Source organism: Puntigrus tetrazona, unplaced genomic scaffold (assembly GCF_018831695.1).
Source record: "Puntigrus tetrazona isolate hp1 unplaced genomic scaffold, ASM1883169v1 S000000001, whole genome shotgun sequence".
In the NCBI taxonomy this organism is placed as follows: domain Eukaryota; kingdom Metazoa; phylum Chordata; class Actinopteri; order Cypriniformes; family Cyprinidae; genus Puntigrus; species Puntigrus tetrazona.
In genome coordinates this window covers 3,908,946-3,926,253 of record NW_025047681.1, presented here as the reverse complement: position 1 = coordinate 3,926,253, position 17,308 = coordinate 3,908,946, and the positions used below count along the sequence as shown (strand labels likewise).

General features: G+C 37.5%; 1 protein-coding gene across 1 annotated transcript; it reads left to right on the top strand.

Annotated features, from left to right (window-relative positions):
- Positions 1-12,591, top strand: LOC122331509 (interferon-induced very large GTPase 1-like). The gene is given in 11 exon segments (XM_043228941.1): positions 1-46; positions 2,328-2,434; positions 2,544-2,731; positions 2,734-3,160; positions 6,140-6,207; positions 7,522-8,883; positions 8,885-9,206; positions 9,209-10,252; positions 10,255-10,512; positions 10,515-11,369; positions 11,372-12,591. Coding segments are annotated over 10 exon segments (5,526 nt in total). The 5' UTR covers positions 1-46; positions 2,328-2,361; the 3' UTR covers positions 12,301-12,591.
- Positions 12,592-17,308: the final 4,717 nt, after the last annotated feature.

Sequence of the window (17,308 nt, the reverse complement as noted above, 5' to 3'; positions counted from 1 at the left end):
TATTTTTGAAATCAGGAAATGGATGGAGAGAGATCTCCACAATCAGGTAGGTCTTTAGTTCTTAATACAACAATACAACGTAAAGATACAACTTTTTTTAAAAAAAATAAACATTGTGTAACGATAAATGCTGTGTATATTAAGCATTGTTTTATTTGAGGTACTTGACTGATTCACTGTTGATTCAGCACCATGACGTTAGCTGCTGGCTGATCCGATCCATGTTCATATTTGGGGATTCCTCATTCTTTAAAGCTTCAAATCTCTTCTCAAGCTGTATAGGGGTGGGAGAATACCAGTGTTTGCAGGCCTTGTCATAGCTGTATGTGGTGTAGAGGATACTACCACAGCAATATACGATATTCGTGACAATCAAAGTTGACCTGAAATGACTCCAGACTTGACTTGACGATAGAGACTTCTGAATATTTTAAAAGCAACTTGAGTCTTTTATCCCTAAATACTTATAGCCTAATACTTATATCCTCTAGTATTTTTATCTAAAGCCAAACGCGCTTTATTCAAGCCCTTAATTCAGTTAATGCGCTTTCTCTCTGGACATGTACAAGTTCACGAGCTGTGGATGACTGGGTTATTTTATCAACAACAGAAACGCGGTGAGCGGCAAAATTATAGATTACTTTCACTAAAATACAGCAGAAAAAAATCTATGCTGGAAATATTATTTTTCTTACTTTCAATAACCTATGATTACTCTGACTAGCGATTCAAACTAGATGTGACAAGAAAATATTAAAAAAATTATGTATGCCTGTTTATAATTTGGATATTTGTTCTTAGATGGCTAGGATGGAATTTAAACTTTGAAACTTTCTTCTCTAAGCTTTGCTTAGAAGAAAATATAGAGGCTACATCTCTTGGAGTTTTTATAATCTGTGTCAAATATTTCTTTGTGTTATGGTAGGTCAAATTTATTATAGAATTTAATTACAGAAAAACATGGTAATAGATTAAATAGATAAGTAAAAGTCATATCACCTCTTTTATTTACAGGTTATAGATTATATATTTTGTATGTAGTCTACAAAGCAGCTTTGTAAATATTTCAGTTCATAAGTATTCTATATTAGATTTTTAATAGCAAGCCATTAAATGACTTGGGACTGAACTCTGACTTCTGACCAAACACTCGAGACTTGACTCAGACTCCTTTTGTCCCCAAGCCAGCAGAGGGAGCTCTTACCTCTGGGTGATCTGCGATCACTCCCTCTGCTTCTACTTCCTGTCAGTGGACTATAAATACTGTTGTAGGCCCCTCACCTGCGGGTTGCATTGTTCGCCTGTATTATTGTTAGATTGTTGTTCCCGAGTTTCCGAGTGTTTTCTGAGTTATAGATTCCTTGGTTTTTGTCTTCTGATTCTGTGATTGTTTGCTGCCTGACCCGACCTCTGCCTGTATTTGGATTTTGTTGTTGCCTCGTCTCTGATACTCCTGTTTGCCGTGATTTGACGCCTGCCTGCTTTGACCATGCCTTTGTTTAATAAAAGCCTGCAATTGGATCCGACACCTCAGACCCCTCATTCGTGACACCTTTAAACTTGACTCTGAGTTAAAGACTCGTCATTATGCTACATAAGAAAAATTATGCTACAATAAGTAAGATTTATATTCTGCATTTGCTCACTTAAAACCACCATCGAGAGTGTTTATAAAAGCTTCCGATTCCCGTCTAATATGTGTTTTGGTCGGGTTTTAATTTTAGCGTTTGTGTCAGAAATGTTTCGTTTGAGTACTGTGCTGATCTGCTGAAGTAAAAAGTACAGAAATGGGGAGCAAAGCGCAGAGCTGTAAGCAAGAATGTCCAAAAATTAGCAAAGCTGGAAACGATAATCCAACCACATAGGTGTGCCTAATACCTGTGTACTCATATAGTAATTAGATGTGGTATGTAACCACAGTGTACAAGTACACATGTGTAACAGGACATTGGTAACAAACCCTTTTCAATTTGTAACAACAGTACAAGAGTAATCAGAATAGTGGTGATGGGTAGATTTAAGTATGTGTAAAGTGGGAAGAGTTAGGTAACGCATCAGGAACTGTCTACTTAATAGAAATGCAACATTTTTTACACCAAGCACAATTTATATGTAAAGCCTAACTGTGTGTGACATCAGTAATTTCTGTACCACTTTATTTACAAAAAAGTGCAGTTAATCCCGTTATACATTTGTACTTTATTAAAAAGTGGACGCAGGACTGATTACTTTTGATAAAATGCAACAAGATTGGTCGTGTTAGCTTTAATCAAACGATATTGTGTGGTGCAATATTTGACCTGTTTAATATTCACTTTTCTTTCCAGTGATTCAATAACAGATTTATATCCAGATGATGCCATGGACACTTCCTTAGAGACAGACTGTGGCGCACTCGAACAGTGTGACTCCGATTCATCCGATAAAAGCCTAGGTAAAAAAAAACCAAATGCAGTATTTACATTGCTGATTAAGACTTGTTCTTATGTCGCAGGGTTCTGATATCTTTAACGACAGACTTTTGGTGTTGTTGTTGTTTTTAGAAATCATAATTCCCAATCTAACCATTTTATCAACTGGAAACTCTTCAGCCATCCAGTTTGGACACGAGAACATTCTACTTGGAGAAAAACAACCGGATATTAAAAATGTAGAAATTCTCACAATTGTTCCTTTACAGAGGAAGATATCAGAACGTCACATCTCAGTAATCAACATGACTGGCTTACACGAGAGAACGAACTTAACCCGGTCGCTGTTAATCATGTCATCGGGCGACTAGTAAATGAAAATGAAATTCATGCCTTCATCTTTGTTGTGCGACTGGGCCAGTTAACAGACGCTGATAAAATGGGTCTTGATTGGCTGCAGAGAGTGTTTGGGGACAAAGTTATTCAGTTCGTCGTGATTCTTTTCACCTATGAGAGAGAAGAGGAGTGTGACACTCTAAAAGATGATATGAAGAGAAACCCTGTTCTGGAGCAGCTTCTAGAGAAATGTGGAGGAAGATATCACACGTGCAACAAATCTATGAACAACCAATCGGAGATGAGAGAACTGATGAAAAAGATTGATCACCTGTTTGATGAGAATAAACAGCAGCACTACACTGGAGAGATCTTCAACACTGCAATAAAACAGGAAGAAGAACTGAAAAATGGTATGTATCAAAAGTGCTAGTTTTTTCATGTTTCACGATATTGTTTGAGGTTGCCCTTCACTGTATTGTAGTGATTATATTCATTATTTTAATTAGAGAGTAGTAGTGAAAAATGATGGCTCAGTTGCATGGCACTCTCATGCATTTATTAACAGTGCTAATGAACAAAGCACAGTAAATCATATACAGGTGCACACAAAATAAGCAGCATAAACCAAAACAGTAGCAATGAAACAACAAAACAGGAGAATAAAAGTTACAAATATATCCACAGCGTATCCACAATATACAAGGGTGTTGAGGGTTTAAAGCTGTCTGTCTGTGGGTGGTATAGGCTTTTTCTGAAGCATTGATGCTCAACCGCTGGATCAGCTGCCCCATAAGCCATAACTTGATGAGAAGCCACAACTTGAGTGCCTTCTGTCAAGATCTCCTCTGGTATTCCTACCCTGGAGAACAGTCGAGCAAGGGACACTGTGTGGAGACTGATTACCCGATATATTGATAGCTTGAAATGCTCAAAAATTACATGGACAGTTTACAAGGGTGCTCTGCTGCCCTACAAAGACAAAGTGCAGTAACTACGCAGAAACTGAAACTGCCTTTTTTTTTTTTTTTCATCAGCCAGTCAAACATGTTGCAGGTAGATTAGTGGCAATGCATTAATTTTAAGCCTTATTAGGATAAAAAAACCAAAAAAAACAAACATGACCACTGATGAGACCTTTGACCACTAAAATGCAAATACTGTACTCTGCCTTTGAATAACCTAACACAACTATAACACTATTGCAAAAGAAAACAGCAGTATCTACAAACTAAATGTGCTCATTCAGCTTTCTTGTTGCATTTCTTACTACATGTTGTTTTTAATAACTTTGTTTGCATGTTGTGAATGTTATAATTGCTTAGTAGTAAGCCTCAAGATAGTCTTATTGCAGTGCTCCTTTTCACCTAATAGTGTTTTCCTTATTTTACTTAACAATTTACTACACACAATTTCAACTTTGCCTAGAGATGCAATACAGTAAAATAGGAAAATACGCAGCAGAATAAAGGATGTTCAAAATATCTGTACAGTACCACATCCTCTACATAATTTCTGCAGTTAAGTATAAGCATAAAAAGGTTCTCAGAAAAAATCAAAGTTGTAAAAAACAACCTGCGAACCAAAAAACTCAGTCACTTCACTGGCCTTCAGATTACTCCTCCTGTCTCTTTATTGATTACTTAGCAACGGATCTAACTTGATTACTTAGCGAAACACCAAACACCAAAACATACAAGTGAGAAGTACTGAGATTGATATTGATATTAGTTCTAAAAAGTACTTTTAGTGCAGAACAATTTATTTTCAAAACAATTTTAGGTTTCCCAGCAGCCCCATTTTCTCCAGAACTAAAAGAAGAGAAAAGACTTTGAATTAAAACATTTTAAGACAGGGCTGCAATCTTAAGGTTAGAAAATGTGACAGCAGCACATGCGTAAAAAAACACCCCAAAAATCATATACCTGGATTATCAAGTCTGCCTAAAACATTTGTGGACATATCTAGCGTGACAGCACTACAATAAAAATAAACAAATACTGAGTAAATTAAAAACACAATACTTACTTACAATAAGTGCTCATCAGCCACTTCACAGTGTCTTCACTGGCGCACAGAGATTTCTGGGATAGGGAAGGCTGAGAAGTGCCCATTTGATGTATCCTTTATTTGCCGGTGGATTGTGAATTGGGACGGTCTTTGTCTCATCATCGTGACACAGTCGGCCTTCCAATGGGTCCTTCACAAGATGTAGCCTAGGAATTGGGATGCAGCTATGGACTCACACAACTTCGATTAAGCAATTGCGCTTGCTTCATCATAGAGTGGTATGAATACACAGGGAAACAAGTTAACAAAGAGGAAGGAGCCGATTAAGTACTATGATGACAAATAGGAGTAACTAGGGCAATAAACATGGGGAACTTGGAAAACTCTAAAGAGTTGATTATAGACACTCCTAAAAAATCCAAGATGATAGTGGTGCTGAGATGGACAAGGGAAGGAACTGAGGCAGGTTGGTATAATGTAGACTGATGAGGACAGTCTGGCCAGAATACTAAGGCGGAGCAGACAGGGTGGTGGTGGAGTGGATGACCATGCCAAAGCAGATGACCACCACAGCAGATCAGATTATTTTTTAATTTTCAAGCATCTTTATTTAACAAAAGACTAGTCACATCAAATTACCTTACATCAAAATGTTTTTACACAAAAAGTGCAAAATGTTTATGTTTAAAGTTTTTATGTTAATGTTTAAAGTTTATCTTCAATGACAGAACACTAAGCACAAGACACAAGCTTCCATAGCTTTGTAAAAAATGTAATCAATTAAAAGGCCAGATTGGATGGGACCAAAGAACCCCAGAGCAGAAGATCACCACAGCAGGCAGAAACTGATGAAACCGTCAACGAGAGCGTGTACATGTTAGCTGTTGATGAGCTGAAAGTTCAAGGACTGAATCCAACACAGAAAGTAGGCCCTGGGGTAGACTCATCATCATCAATATTAATGGTGAGTCGGCCGATAATGGACATCAGTCTCGAATACCTGGGCACTGCCTTTCATGATGGCTGAAGACTCTGGCATGACGGCCATGATGTGATGAGGCTCTAAACTAGGGCTAGCAAACTCAAATGTGCTGAGATCAGAGGATTGGTGAACATCAGAACTGGACGTGAACATCCCAACTCAGATGTTGGGAATCACAGTCGATTACAGGTTGAGTAATGGTATTCACATAGTTTAACAATGTTTTATAGAGAAGAAATGAGGTGACAGGTAGGTGTGGTCTAACATTCTCCGTTGTATCACTGTTAATACATCAACTGTTAAAATAATAATCATTGAAGTACAAAAAATGTTTTCTAAACATTTAAAAAATTATACAAATTAATACATTTGAAGCATTTCCTTTCTGCTTTTTTTAAAGCAGAACCTGCAATACATGAAGAAACAATGGAAGACACTACAGCATCAGAGACTGGAGTAAAGCATGGGGTGAGTGCCTGAAGTACATATTTTACTGGTCAAAATGCTTTACAGGTCTGAACATAAAATGAAAACATGAAAGATTTGTTTCATTCTTGTATCATTCTTTCTTATCATATTCAATCAAAGAATAAAATTCTGAAAACCTCAATAGTGCTAATAAGAACATCTTTTGTTTTGAGGTTTGGGAGTCACCTAACTTCCCTAAAACCTTCATATACTGCCTCATACCATACTGTTTGTCTCCTTCTCTAAAAATTCACAATGGATCCAACATTAGAGATACAGATAAACACTCACAAGAAACTCTCAAACAGTTCCCAAGCTTTATCCTTCGCATCAGCAACATCTATGAACCTAGATCATTATTCGCATAGTAGACTTGGAAAATGGAGAAAAGCTCTTTCTCCTTGTGAGCTTCTCCTCCAGCCCTCAACTCTCGATAACCCTCTCTAGCACTCTCGTAGAGTGTCTCCAAGAGCCAACGACAACATCAGAATCTAAACCACAGCTCACCTTCAGCATTCTCAAAAAATTCAAAGGTACCCAATTCCATCTTGCAGATAACAAGTGAGATTATTCCAAGTATTCCACAGCCTCAGACAGTCTAGAACCCCTAGGAACACTACCTCTACCTCTAGACTCCTTCAACCTTTAATTCCATGCCAAGGAGCTGGCCTCACCATAAACTGGGCCCTGGAATGTGCTGTCCACTACAGTGGTATGGGCTATGATGAGCAAAGCTCCTAAGTGAATGATGATGGGCTATGATGAGCGAAGCTCCTGCTAAGTGAATGAGTTTGATGGCATAGTTCATAGTAGTGTATTGCACGAAGTATTCTGGGATGATGCTGTTTATGCTTGAAATGTGAGTGCCATGAGTAGAAGATAAGTTGATTCCTATAGATAAATTATTCCTATAGGGCTGATTTGTATGATGGAAAAAGGATCCTAGTAGCTTGCCAACTGCAGGTGCTGGCCATATAATTAGAATATCATCAAAAAGTTTATTTCACTAATTCCATTCAAAAAGTGAAACGTGTATATTATATTCATTCATTACACACAGACTTATATATTTCAAAAGTTTATTTCTTTTCATTTTGATGATTATAACTGACAACTAATGAAAATCCCAAAGTCAGATATAAAATAGGTAATGTTTTAGCATGTAAAATGTCTAAGGTTATGACTGTTCCCTAATAGAAGTTTACGGTGCTATAGTTTACTAGTGCTGTACAAACCTGGAAATTTGAGTAGCTTTAGTTTACTGTTTAGTTCTTTAAACCATTGATTAATGCAAATTTTATTTATATTTTTTAGGGAAAAAAGAAGGCCTTTGGAACAGACGTCAGACAAGATCAATGCCTAAATCAGAAAGAAACTGAAAAAATTAACAATCTATTTCAAAGACTTTACCTTAAAGGCAGGCACAACAATAAACTAAGAACTGCAGATGTTTTTCAGTTAACTGCACATTCATTACAATCCCATGAATATTGTGCTGAGGAGGAGCTGGTTCAGACTTTCATACAAAAACTACTGATGATGGATTACAGAGCAAGATACATTAATGTTAACGAGGCTAATGAAGCATGCAAATCACAACAAAGAAACAATGACTCATCTAAAGATGAGAGTGATATTTTCCAAGAAATGTCTTTTTCTAACACAACAAGTCAGTCAGACCACGTTCACCCAATGGATGTTCAGATGGCTGTGTTTCATTGTGCTGATGGTTTCCTGAAGCAGCTGATGGTGACTAAACTGTCCCAATGTCAGTATGCTCTGCCTCTGCTTGTTCCTGAACTATTCACACAACAGATTGAGTTTCCTCTCTGGACATTTAGACAAATCAGCAAGAGCTGGAAGATGAGAAACACATATAATGAAATCATCAGTCAAATTAAACCAATCTACAAGGCACAAACTCCAATGGTGTCTTTCTTTAGATTTGGCTCTGTGTCTTCATCCAAGTCTCAGCTGATGAACAGTCTGATCAATGAAAAACACAACACATTCTTCCACAGAAACTGCTCAGGCAGCAGCAGAACCAGAGTCCTGATGGATGGAGTGGTGGAGATCGCCTGGTACTGTCCTTCTGGAAAAAACACTGATAAATTCACTAACTGTGTTGCGTTCTGTAATCTACACGGTGATGCAGGAGACCACGAGAAACAGCTGCAGATACTCACTGAAACGAGCTCAGTCAATGTTGTTCTTTTACCACAATTGGACAGGAATGACAAAAATGCTACAATAATCCAAAACCTGTACAGGGACAGGAAGCCACTTATTTGTCTTTTTACAGAGGATGAATCTTCTGTCATTGAGACAAAAAACGGGAAATTTAAAATTGGTTTGAAAGATAGAAATCAGTCAAATGTATCTAAAGAACTCAGGAGAGCTATAGTTCGTTGTCTCTCGTATGCAGAACAAGACTCAAATTTCAGTCTTGAAAATGTGTCCAAACATTCAGATATACTCAGAGTTGATGAAGAAGATGATGATGGCTGCAAGACAGGAAGAGAAGCGGCACAGCAGATGATATCTTTACTGGAGAATAAACATCTGACAGAAATCAAAGAATCATTTCTGCCTCATCAGGGAAAACTGTGGCATCAGTGGAGTCAGAAGAACAAAGAACTACATCGACCTCAAGCAAAAGAGTTGGAAATGGACATAAAGCCGAAAACAAGCAAACTTGAGGAAAATACGTGAGCAGCAGCATGCAGTTAACACACATATTTTTATGCAGTCATTTATTAATGAAATCCACTTGCATGCTGAGAATAAGATTTATTTTCTTAAATGGCTTGGAATCTTCCTGGATGAATATATCTCTAAGGATATTTCTGCTCTTCATCAAAAATATGATGAACAGTGGTCAACAGTTGTAAAACTAAAAGAAAACAATGAAAAATCTGAGAAATTGACAGCTGAACAAACTAAACTTGAGAAAATTTCTGAGGAACTACAAACAGCTACCTTTGGTTTGGAGCACATCATGAGGAGATTGGTCAGATCTATGAATCATGTTCATCTTTGAAGAAGAACAAGAAAGACCTACAGTTTAACTTCTCTTCTCTCCCGAGTCTTGCAGCAGAGATGATGATATCTGGATTTCCACTGGAGCTGATGGATGGAGACGCTGCACATGTTCCTGTGATCTGGATCTCAGCTGTTTTAGATCTACTCATCCAGAAACTGGGAGACCAGAGAGTCTTTGTGCTGTCAGTTTTAGGGATCCAGAGCTCTGGGAAATCGACCATGCTGAATGCCATGTTTGGATTCCAGTTTGCTGTCAGTGCTGGCAGATGCACCAGAGGAGCTTTCATGCAGCTGGTCAGAGTTTCAGACGAGATGAGAACACAGATGAACTTTGACTATATTCTGGTTGTTGATACCGAGGGTCTTCATGCTCTGGAGCTAGCTGGAAGATCAACAAGACATCATGACAATGAATTGGCCACTTTTGTTGTTGGTGTTGGGAATCTGACACTGATCAACATTTTTGGTGAAAACCCAACTGAGATGCAGGACATTCTTCAGATTGTTGTTCAGGCCTTTCTGAGGATGAAGAAGGTCAAACTGAATCCCAGCTGCATGTTTGTACATCAGAATGTTTCAGATGTCACAGCTATAGAGAAGAACATGGAGGGAAGGAGACGACTGCAGAAGACGCTGGATGAGATGACAAAACTCGCTGCTGAAGAGGAAGTCTGTGATGCAGAGTATTTCAGTGATGTCATTAAATTTGATGTACGAAATGATGTGAAGTATTTTTCTCATCTCTGGGAGGGCAGCCCTCCCATGGCACCACCACACCCTTCATATTGTGAGAATGTTCAAGAACTAAAGAAAACTATTATGTCTCATGCTTCAAAATCAGATGAAATGATGCTGGCACATTTAAAGGTTCGTATTAGAGATCTCTGGGAGGCTTTACTGAAAGAAAGATTTGTCTTCAGCTTCAGAAATTCTCTTGAAGTTGCAGCCTACAGGAAACTTGAGACCGAATACAGCAAGTGGTCCTGGAGGCTTCGCAGTGCCATGCTGAAACTGAGAACAAACTACACAACAAAATAGAAAATGAAGCAATTTATGAGGTCGAGGAAAATGATCTTCAAAAAGAGCTTAAGGAGACAAGTGAAGATGTGAAAATATTAATGTCTGAAATCTTTGATAAAGACAAAGATAAAGATATACTGATTCAGTGGAAGACATCATTTGAAATCAAAATTAAAGAGCTTCAGGAAAACATTGTGAGAGAAACAAAGAGGAAATTAAATGAAATTCTTCAACAACGAGACCTTAAGAAAAGATTGATGACCAGAGGACACATCATGAAAACACTCTCTATGAAAAAGAGCAAAGAGCTTGCCTTAAAACTCAAAGACAAAGCAAAGATGAAGAAACACTAAAGGAAGAGTTTGATTTGTTTTGGCAACAGTGTGTGAATATGATCATCAGAGACACTCACACCTCAAGCAAAGACACTGACATATTAAGAGATGTAAGAGAGATCCTCAATGACATCTATCAGGGACATCTGCCTGTGGACCACTGGAAAGAAGGAAATAAGTACAATATTTTTACTGTGTTGAGTTATTCTGAATATGTTATTTTCAAAAGGTCCACAAAAAGAGAGATTAGAGAGGCTGTAAAAACAGTAAAAGAATCATACAGACATGCTTTGTTGCCAGAGGAAGAAACTGAAATAAAAGCGTTAGTAACAGATGTCGCTCAGCAGACAAACAGAATGATCACGTCCTTTAATATTTCAAAAATAGGCTACAACATAAGCTGCATTCAACAACTCACAGATTACATCAAGACAAGAGTTACAGAGCATCAGGAAGGACCAGTGAAATATGTTTTCAAGAATGAATTCTTCATTGATTTGGCTTATTCCATCTGTGAGAGAGCAAACAAGACAATCACTGACCAACACAGACTGTTCCGGGACACCAATGACCCAGTACTTTATTTGGAGAGGAAGAGAGAAGAATATTATGGCATTTTTCGGAAATACTGCCATGGTGCAACATCAGCTGCTATTTTTGGTGAGATCATCTGTCAGAAACTTAAAGAGCCCACTGAGCAAAGTGTCTACAAGAAGACTGCCAGAGATTTGGCAGGTGAAATGAGATCAAACTGTGAATCACTGAATGAAACAGATCAAATCTTGAAAAACACATCTTGAAGACACTGGCAGAAGAGGAGGATTTTGACCAATACATGAAATACATTGATAGTCCCAAAGATCACTTTAAGACTTTCATTAGAGATGAAGTCAGTCAGTACATCACTGATAAGTTCAGTGTCAGTGTTTCACCCAAGATGAATGAGAACATTAAACTCCTGCAGCAGAAGATCATGAAAGCAGCTCATGAAGCTACTGAATATGTTCAAATAAATACAGGAGATGTTGGTTTGTGGTTGAAGTTTTTTACACAGCAGCTCTCAGATGTGGTTGTATTCTCTGTAAAAGACCTCAGTGGAGTGAATCATGAAGATGTTGATGATTTCAACCTTCTAGAAGATGTGATAAAAAAAGAACTCCCTACTATAATGTCTGACATAAGCAGAGAGTTCAAAACTAATGCATTTGATGAAAAACTGGACCTCAAGTTGAGGCCAAGTGAGCTTCTGATTGATCACCTCTGTCAGTGCTGTTGGGTTCAGTGTCCGTTCTGTAAAGCCATCTGCACCAACACCATAGAAAACCATGATGAAGATCACAGTGTTTCTTTTCATCGTATTATTGGACTAAGTGGAATACATTACTTCAACACAGAAAACCTGTCTACTCATATCTGCACATCAGCAGTAGCAAATAGCAATCTATATTTTTATCCCAATGACTCCCCTGATAAAGTCCCCTGGAGAGAATACAGAAGAGCAGGAGAAGATTATGCAAAGTGGAGCATTACCTCTGACCTCTCTGAACTGCCTTACTGGAAGTGGTTTGTGTGCAAGTTCCAGAAAGATCTGGAAAAATACTACAATAAAACATTTGTGGGACAGGGTGAGATTCCAGATGAATGGAGAAAATACACAAAACAGGAAGCTTTTGAGAGTTTGGATAAATACATCTGAACAAATAAATAGTAAGGACACACCAAACCACGTCTTAGATGTAAACAGAGTTCTTTCGATTTTTATTTTTAGCTTGTGAGAAAATGTGATTATTTTGCACTATTTTAATTTTCTGGGTTTAAAATCTAAATTGTAATAACATCACAGTATGTGATATTATCAAGCATTATTGCAAATTGATGATGTTTTCTTGACTCATAATTATTTATGATATTGCATTTATGATTTTTGATTTTCTCCACTTTACAGGTTACACCATACAATTTCATATAAATAAATACTTTATAAATACACTATAATTACTTAATTATTCATGAAAGAACATGGCGATTTCTTCTGACACTATGTCTATGTCTTGATTGAATTTCAGCATGTCATGATTTGTCTTCCATAGACATATTTAGGTTTCTGACTCTTAACACAGTCAATCTGAACTGTTAGTATAACCTGTCAAGCTCCTTACGTATAACTGATCAAACAACTTTAACACTTCAAGTCTTTTACTCAACATCAAGAAAAATTTGCCCTACCTAGCTGTCACTTTAAATAATTTATGAAACAGAACTTTATTTGTAAAGTTAACCCATGCTTCTGGTACTTGAGGAAAAGTTTAAAACTCAATCCTTGAACACACTCTTCATCAATTAATGGAAGTCATACTCTCTATACACTAGCTTGAACTGAATTGAGTTGGCCCAGAACTAAATTCAACTAAATTTTTACTGATTTTGACCTTAGTTGTACAACTGAACCAGTAACATTACTACACTCTTGTTAGTTGTCTCCCAAACTGTATAGTGTAGCAGTGGTGACTTTATTGCCTAGGCAGCTCATTCTCATGAATTGGAAGTCCATGTATTCAGATTTTTGACTTAAGCATGCTCTTAAAATTTGATCTGTTTCTGTATAATATTTCTACCTGACATAGTTTTTTTTATTATTATGTGAATATGTATCTTCTTTCTTTGTATTTTGTCACTGTTGCTATTTCAATGTCTTATGATGGCTACTTGAAATTTTTAATAGTAGTACTATAAAACAATTCTAGCTATCATGTGATAATTCAGTCAATGCATTATGTACTAGTTATTTTTAGTTAAATTTTAATTTTATGACATACCAACTGAAAGGTCTGTCTTCTTTCAAGAGAGATATGTAAAAAGAAAATATTTTAACAAAAGATAAACAATGCAGAGTTTTTTTAATTATATGTATTTGAGGTATCTCACTGCTTCTGAAAATGTACTATGAGGCAATGGAGAAAGAAGAGCTACCTCTACATCTATGCAGGCTTTACATTTTACATTTTTTGGGGTCATTACACAATGTGTAAATAAAGTTTTCATCTGGAAGAAATGGACAGAGAATGGTATTTTGAAGTTCACACTTTGAAATAATTTAACAAGTTAACCCAAACCTTTTGCTTTAACAAAATTAAATTTTGGAGTTATTTACTGCTTAGACATGCTTTATGTGGGACTTTCTGGGCGAGCAGTCATTCTAGAAAAGGACAATATTTTGTCTGTAATTCTAACAGCATATGGTAGAGGACATGAAGTTTCAGTATATCATAGATGGTTAATTTGTTGTTAGGTTGTAGTTTCCATTTTGACTTTGCACGTTTTGAATTGCACATTTAGTGATGAATATTGCATTAAATACAAATTACCCAAAATTGTAAAGTAATGTCAAAAATTTTCGATTTATTAGACCCCAAAACTCTACTGAATGCTGGCAATCTGAAATTAATCCTAAGGAGTGAGAGATCCAAACCTTAGGGATCAGTCTTTAAGTGGGCGAAGGGCAGAAACGTCTCTGGGTTACGTCACTATGTAACCCTAGTTCTCGGAGAAAACAAGATGCTTCATCATGACCATTTTCTGAATCACATGTGTAATCAGTCCAATGGATGGGTAACGCAGAGACCAGGAAGCATAAAAGCATGTGTGGTGGAACCGGCCAGCTTCTAGGAATGAAGCAAGAGCTCGCAGGGATTCCAGTAGTGCGACACTGAGATGCAACGTATTGTTCCCTTAAGGGAACTAGGGTTACATACGAAACCTGGAGGTGTTCTCTTTCAGGAACTCAAGCTGCATCGGGAAACACTATGGGAACAATAGGCCCACACTACCAGACTTACAAATACCTGCCTATTGTGGAAGAGTACAGCTAGAACGAGAGAAAAAGGCCCTGGCCACCAAGGAGAGTGGAGTTTAATTCAAATTTGATACTGTTCAGTGCTTTGATACAATCTATATTGTTAAAAGCACTATATAAATAAAAAAGCAATTTGAGCATCCTGAACTAGGAAGTATGATCACATTAGCCCTGTTCTGTCAACACTGCACTGGCTCCCTATCAAACATCGGATAGATTTTAAAATCTTATTAATTACCTATAAAGCCCTGAATGGTTTAGCTCCTCAATACTTGAGCGAGCTCTTATCACATTATAGTCCTGCCCGTCCGCTGCGTTCCCAAAACTCTGGCCATTTGATAATACCTAGAATATCAAAATCAACTGTGGGCGGCAGATCCTTTTCCTATCTAACACATAAAATCTGGAACAATCTCCCTAACTCTGTTCGGGAAGCAGACACACTCTGCCAGTTTAAATCTAGATTAAAGATGCATCTTTTTAGCTTGGCCTACACATAACACACCAACACACTTTTTATTATTCAAATCCGTTAAAGGATTTTTAGGCTGCATTAATTACATCAGCTGGAACCGGGAACACTACTCCTACAATACGATGTACTTGTGACATCGTAAAAAGAATGGCATCTACGCTAATATTAGTCCTGTCTCTTTCTCAATCTGTTTTCACAGTTCGTATCCAGATTAGATGGTGGATCAGCACCCAGAGATTATGTTCATCAGAGACCAGAACACCTAGATGCGCCCCCTGGGCCAATCACCAGATCCTGATGCGCACACACACAGACACACACACTGAAAGTTAAGTGCTGGGCGTCCGGTCAGAGGAGAAATGGCCCCAACTGAGTCTTGTTTCTCCCAAGGTTTTTTTTTTCTCCATTCTGTATGGATGGGGTTTTGTTTCCTTGCCGCTGTCACCTCTGGCTTGCTTTGTTGGGGACACTTAACTTCTAGTGATTATTGTTGAATTGATTACAGAGACCGTCTCTGCATTTAATAACATTGTTCACTCTCGTCATTATACATCCCTGTCATTATATTCTTCCGCCTTATACTGTACAGTGCTTTGATGCAACCTGTGTTGTTAAAAGCGCTATATAAATAAAAATGATTGATTGATTGATTGATTGATTGATTGATTCACACACCATGGAGAAAACGTGTAACTAGGGGGTGTCTGCCCATTGCAAGGCCACGAGAGGCGTAGTAGGCTGCAATATTTGGCAGGTAGTCCTTTAGGCTGGGGTGGGTCAATGTACCAACTGGGCAATTAACTGGTTCGAGCTGCTGAAAAACCTTCATTGCAAGGCATACAGTTTCCTTGTAAAGGCAGGTCTGGACAGGAGGATGGTTTTAACAACCACGATGTATTGACTGCCATTTGTATAAACAGTTTTACTACAAATACCAGGGATAAACTATAATAAGTGTACCAACCACGGTTGATCTTCTTAAGTCTTGGCAAGGTGTACAAAGGTAGATCTCCAAGAATTCAGTGCTGAACCCAGAGAAATCCTTCAACTCCCAAGTTTTCATCAAATTTTAGGAGCGAGGAGTTGGGGTGGAGGAGGATGCTGGAAAAATGTTGTGGGAAAGAGGTATGTGGGCTAGATATATTTAGTATTTTGCTAATCGAGATCTCTGAATATGTTCCCCCAGTGATAAATTAGTTAATTGTTAACAAAGTTAGTTATCACAATTCATTATTTGTTAATACATATTTTTCCTCATTTATATAAAAAAATATTTTTTCACTTATTACTAAAGTAGCAGTAACCTAAATTGAGATATATTTAATCTTTTGATAATGTGTTACAAGTTTTGTAATAATCAAGTTGCTGATTGTGGCAAATTTGCAGTTAACCCCTTCAGCTCTGCATCATTTTTGGGATTTTTTTTTTTTTTTCAGATTTTTGCATGCCTGAATTTAAAACTGCCATAATCAGATATTTTGAAGTAAATTAATTAATTCTACAGGAGAATAGACCACATTTTAACAAAAGAGTGGAATACTTAATATATATTAGATTTTCCCCATTACGTTTTTGATAAACACAAATAAAATGAGGTTCACTTGATTCCTCTAAAAGGCTGTAAACAGTAAAAAAATAATTGTCTTTATTTTTGAAAAAAAAAAAATATTAATATTTAATTGTAGGAAGGCAAAGTGTCTTCTAGGGGTCTCTATTTTCCTACTTTTAAGAGATCAGGCATACACAAATTCAAAAGATTCTCATTTCATCATACATGATGATGAAAATGGCTGGAAATGGCAGAAATTACATACATTTCTGAACGAATCATTTCATCCTTGATGAACTACTGCCATCTGGGAAATGTTACAGGTCCATCAAAGAAAAAATGCCTTTGACTCTTCCTTAGTCCTTGGTGTCGCAAAAACAAAGATGAAATAAATATCTGGGCTGCTAACAGACCTTGGACATATAACAAATTAAAAAAAGTTTAATCAAAAGCTTGTGGGATTTCTGAGGCAGCTGATAGTTTCCAGTCGGCAGAGTGGACTGCAGCCCGGGTGGTCATGGAGGCAAAAACTCGGGTCTTGAATGGGCACCTCAGGAAGGGGAAGTAGTGCCCTACCAACACTGCATACAGTGGTGATGGCAATCTGCTGACTTTAACAGGGGACATTGTCGGGCAGTGGAAGGAATACTTAAGAGGATCTCCTCAATCCCTCCATTGCGTCTTCCACTTAAGAAGAGGAACCGGAGGGTGTGCTCCAACTACAGGGGGAACACACTCCTCATCCTCCCTAGTAAAGTCTATGCTAGGTTGCTGGAGAGGAGAATTCATCTGATAGTTGAACCTCAGATTCAGGAGGAACAATGTGG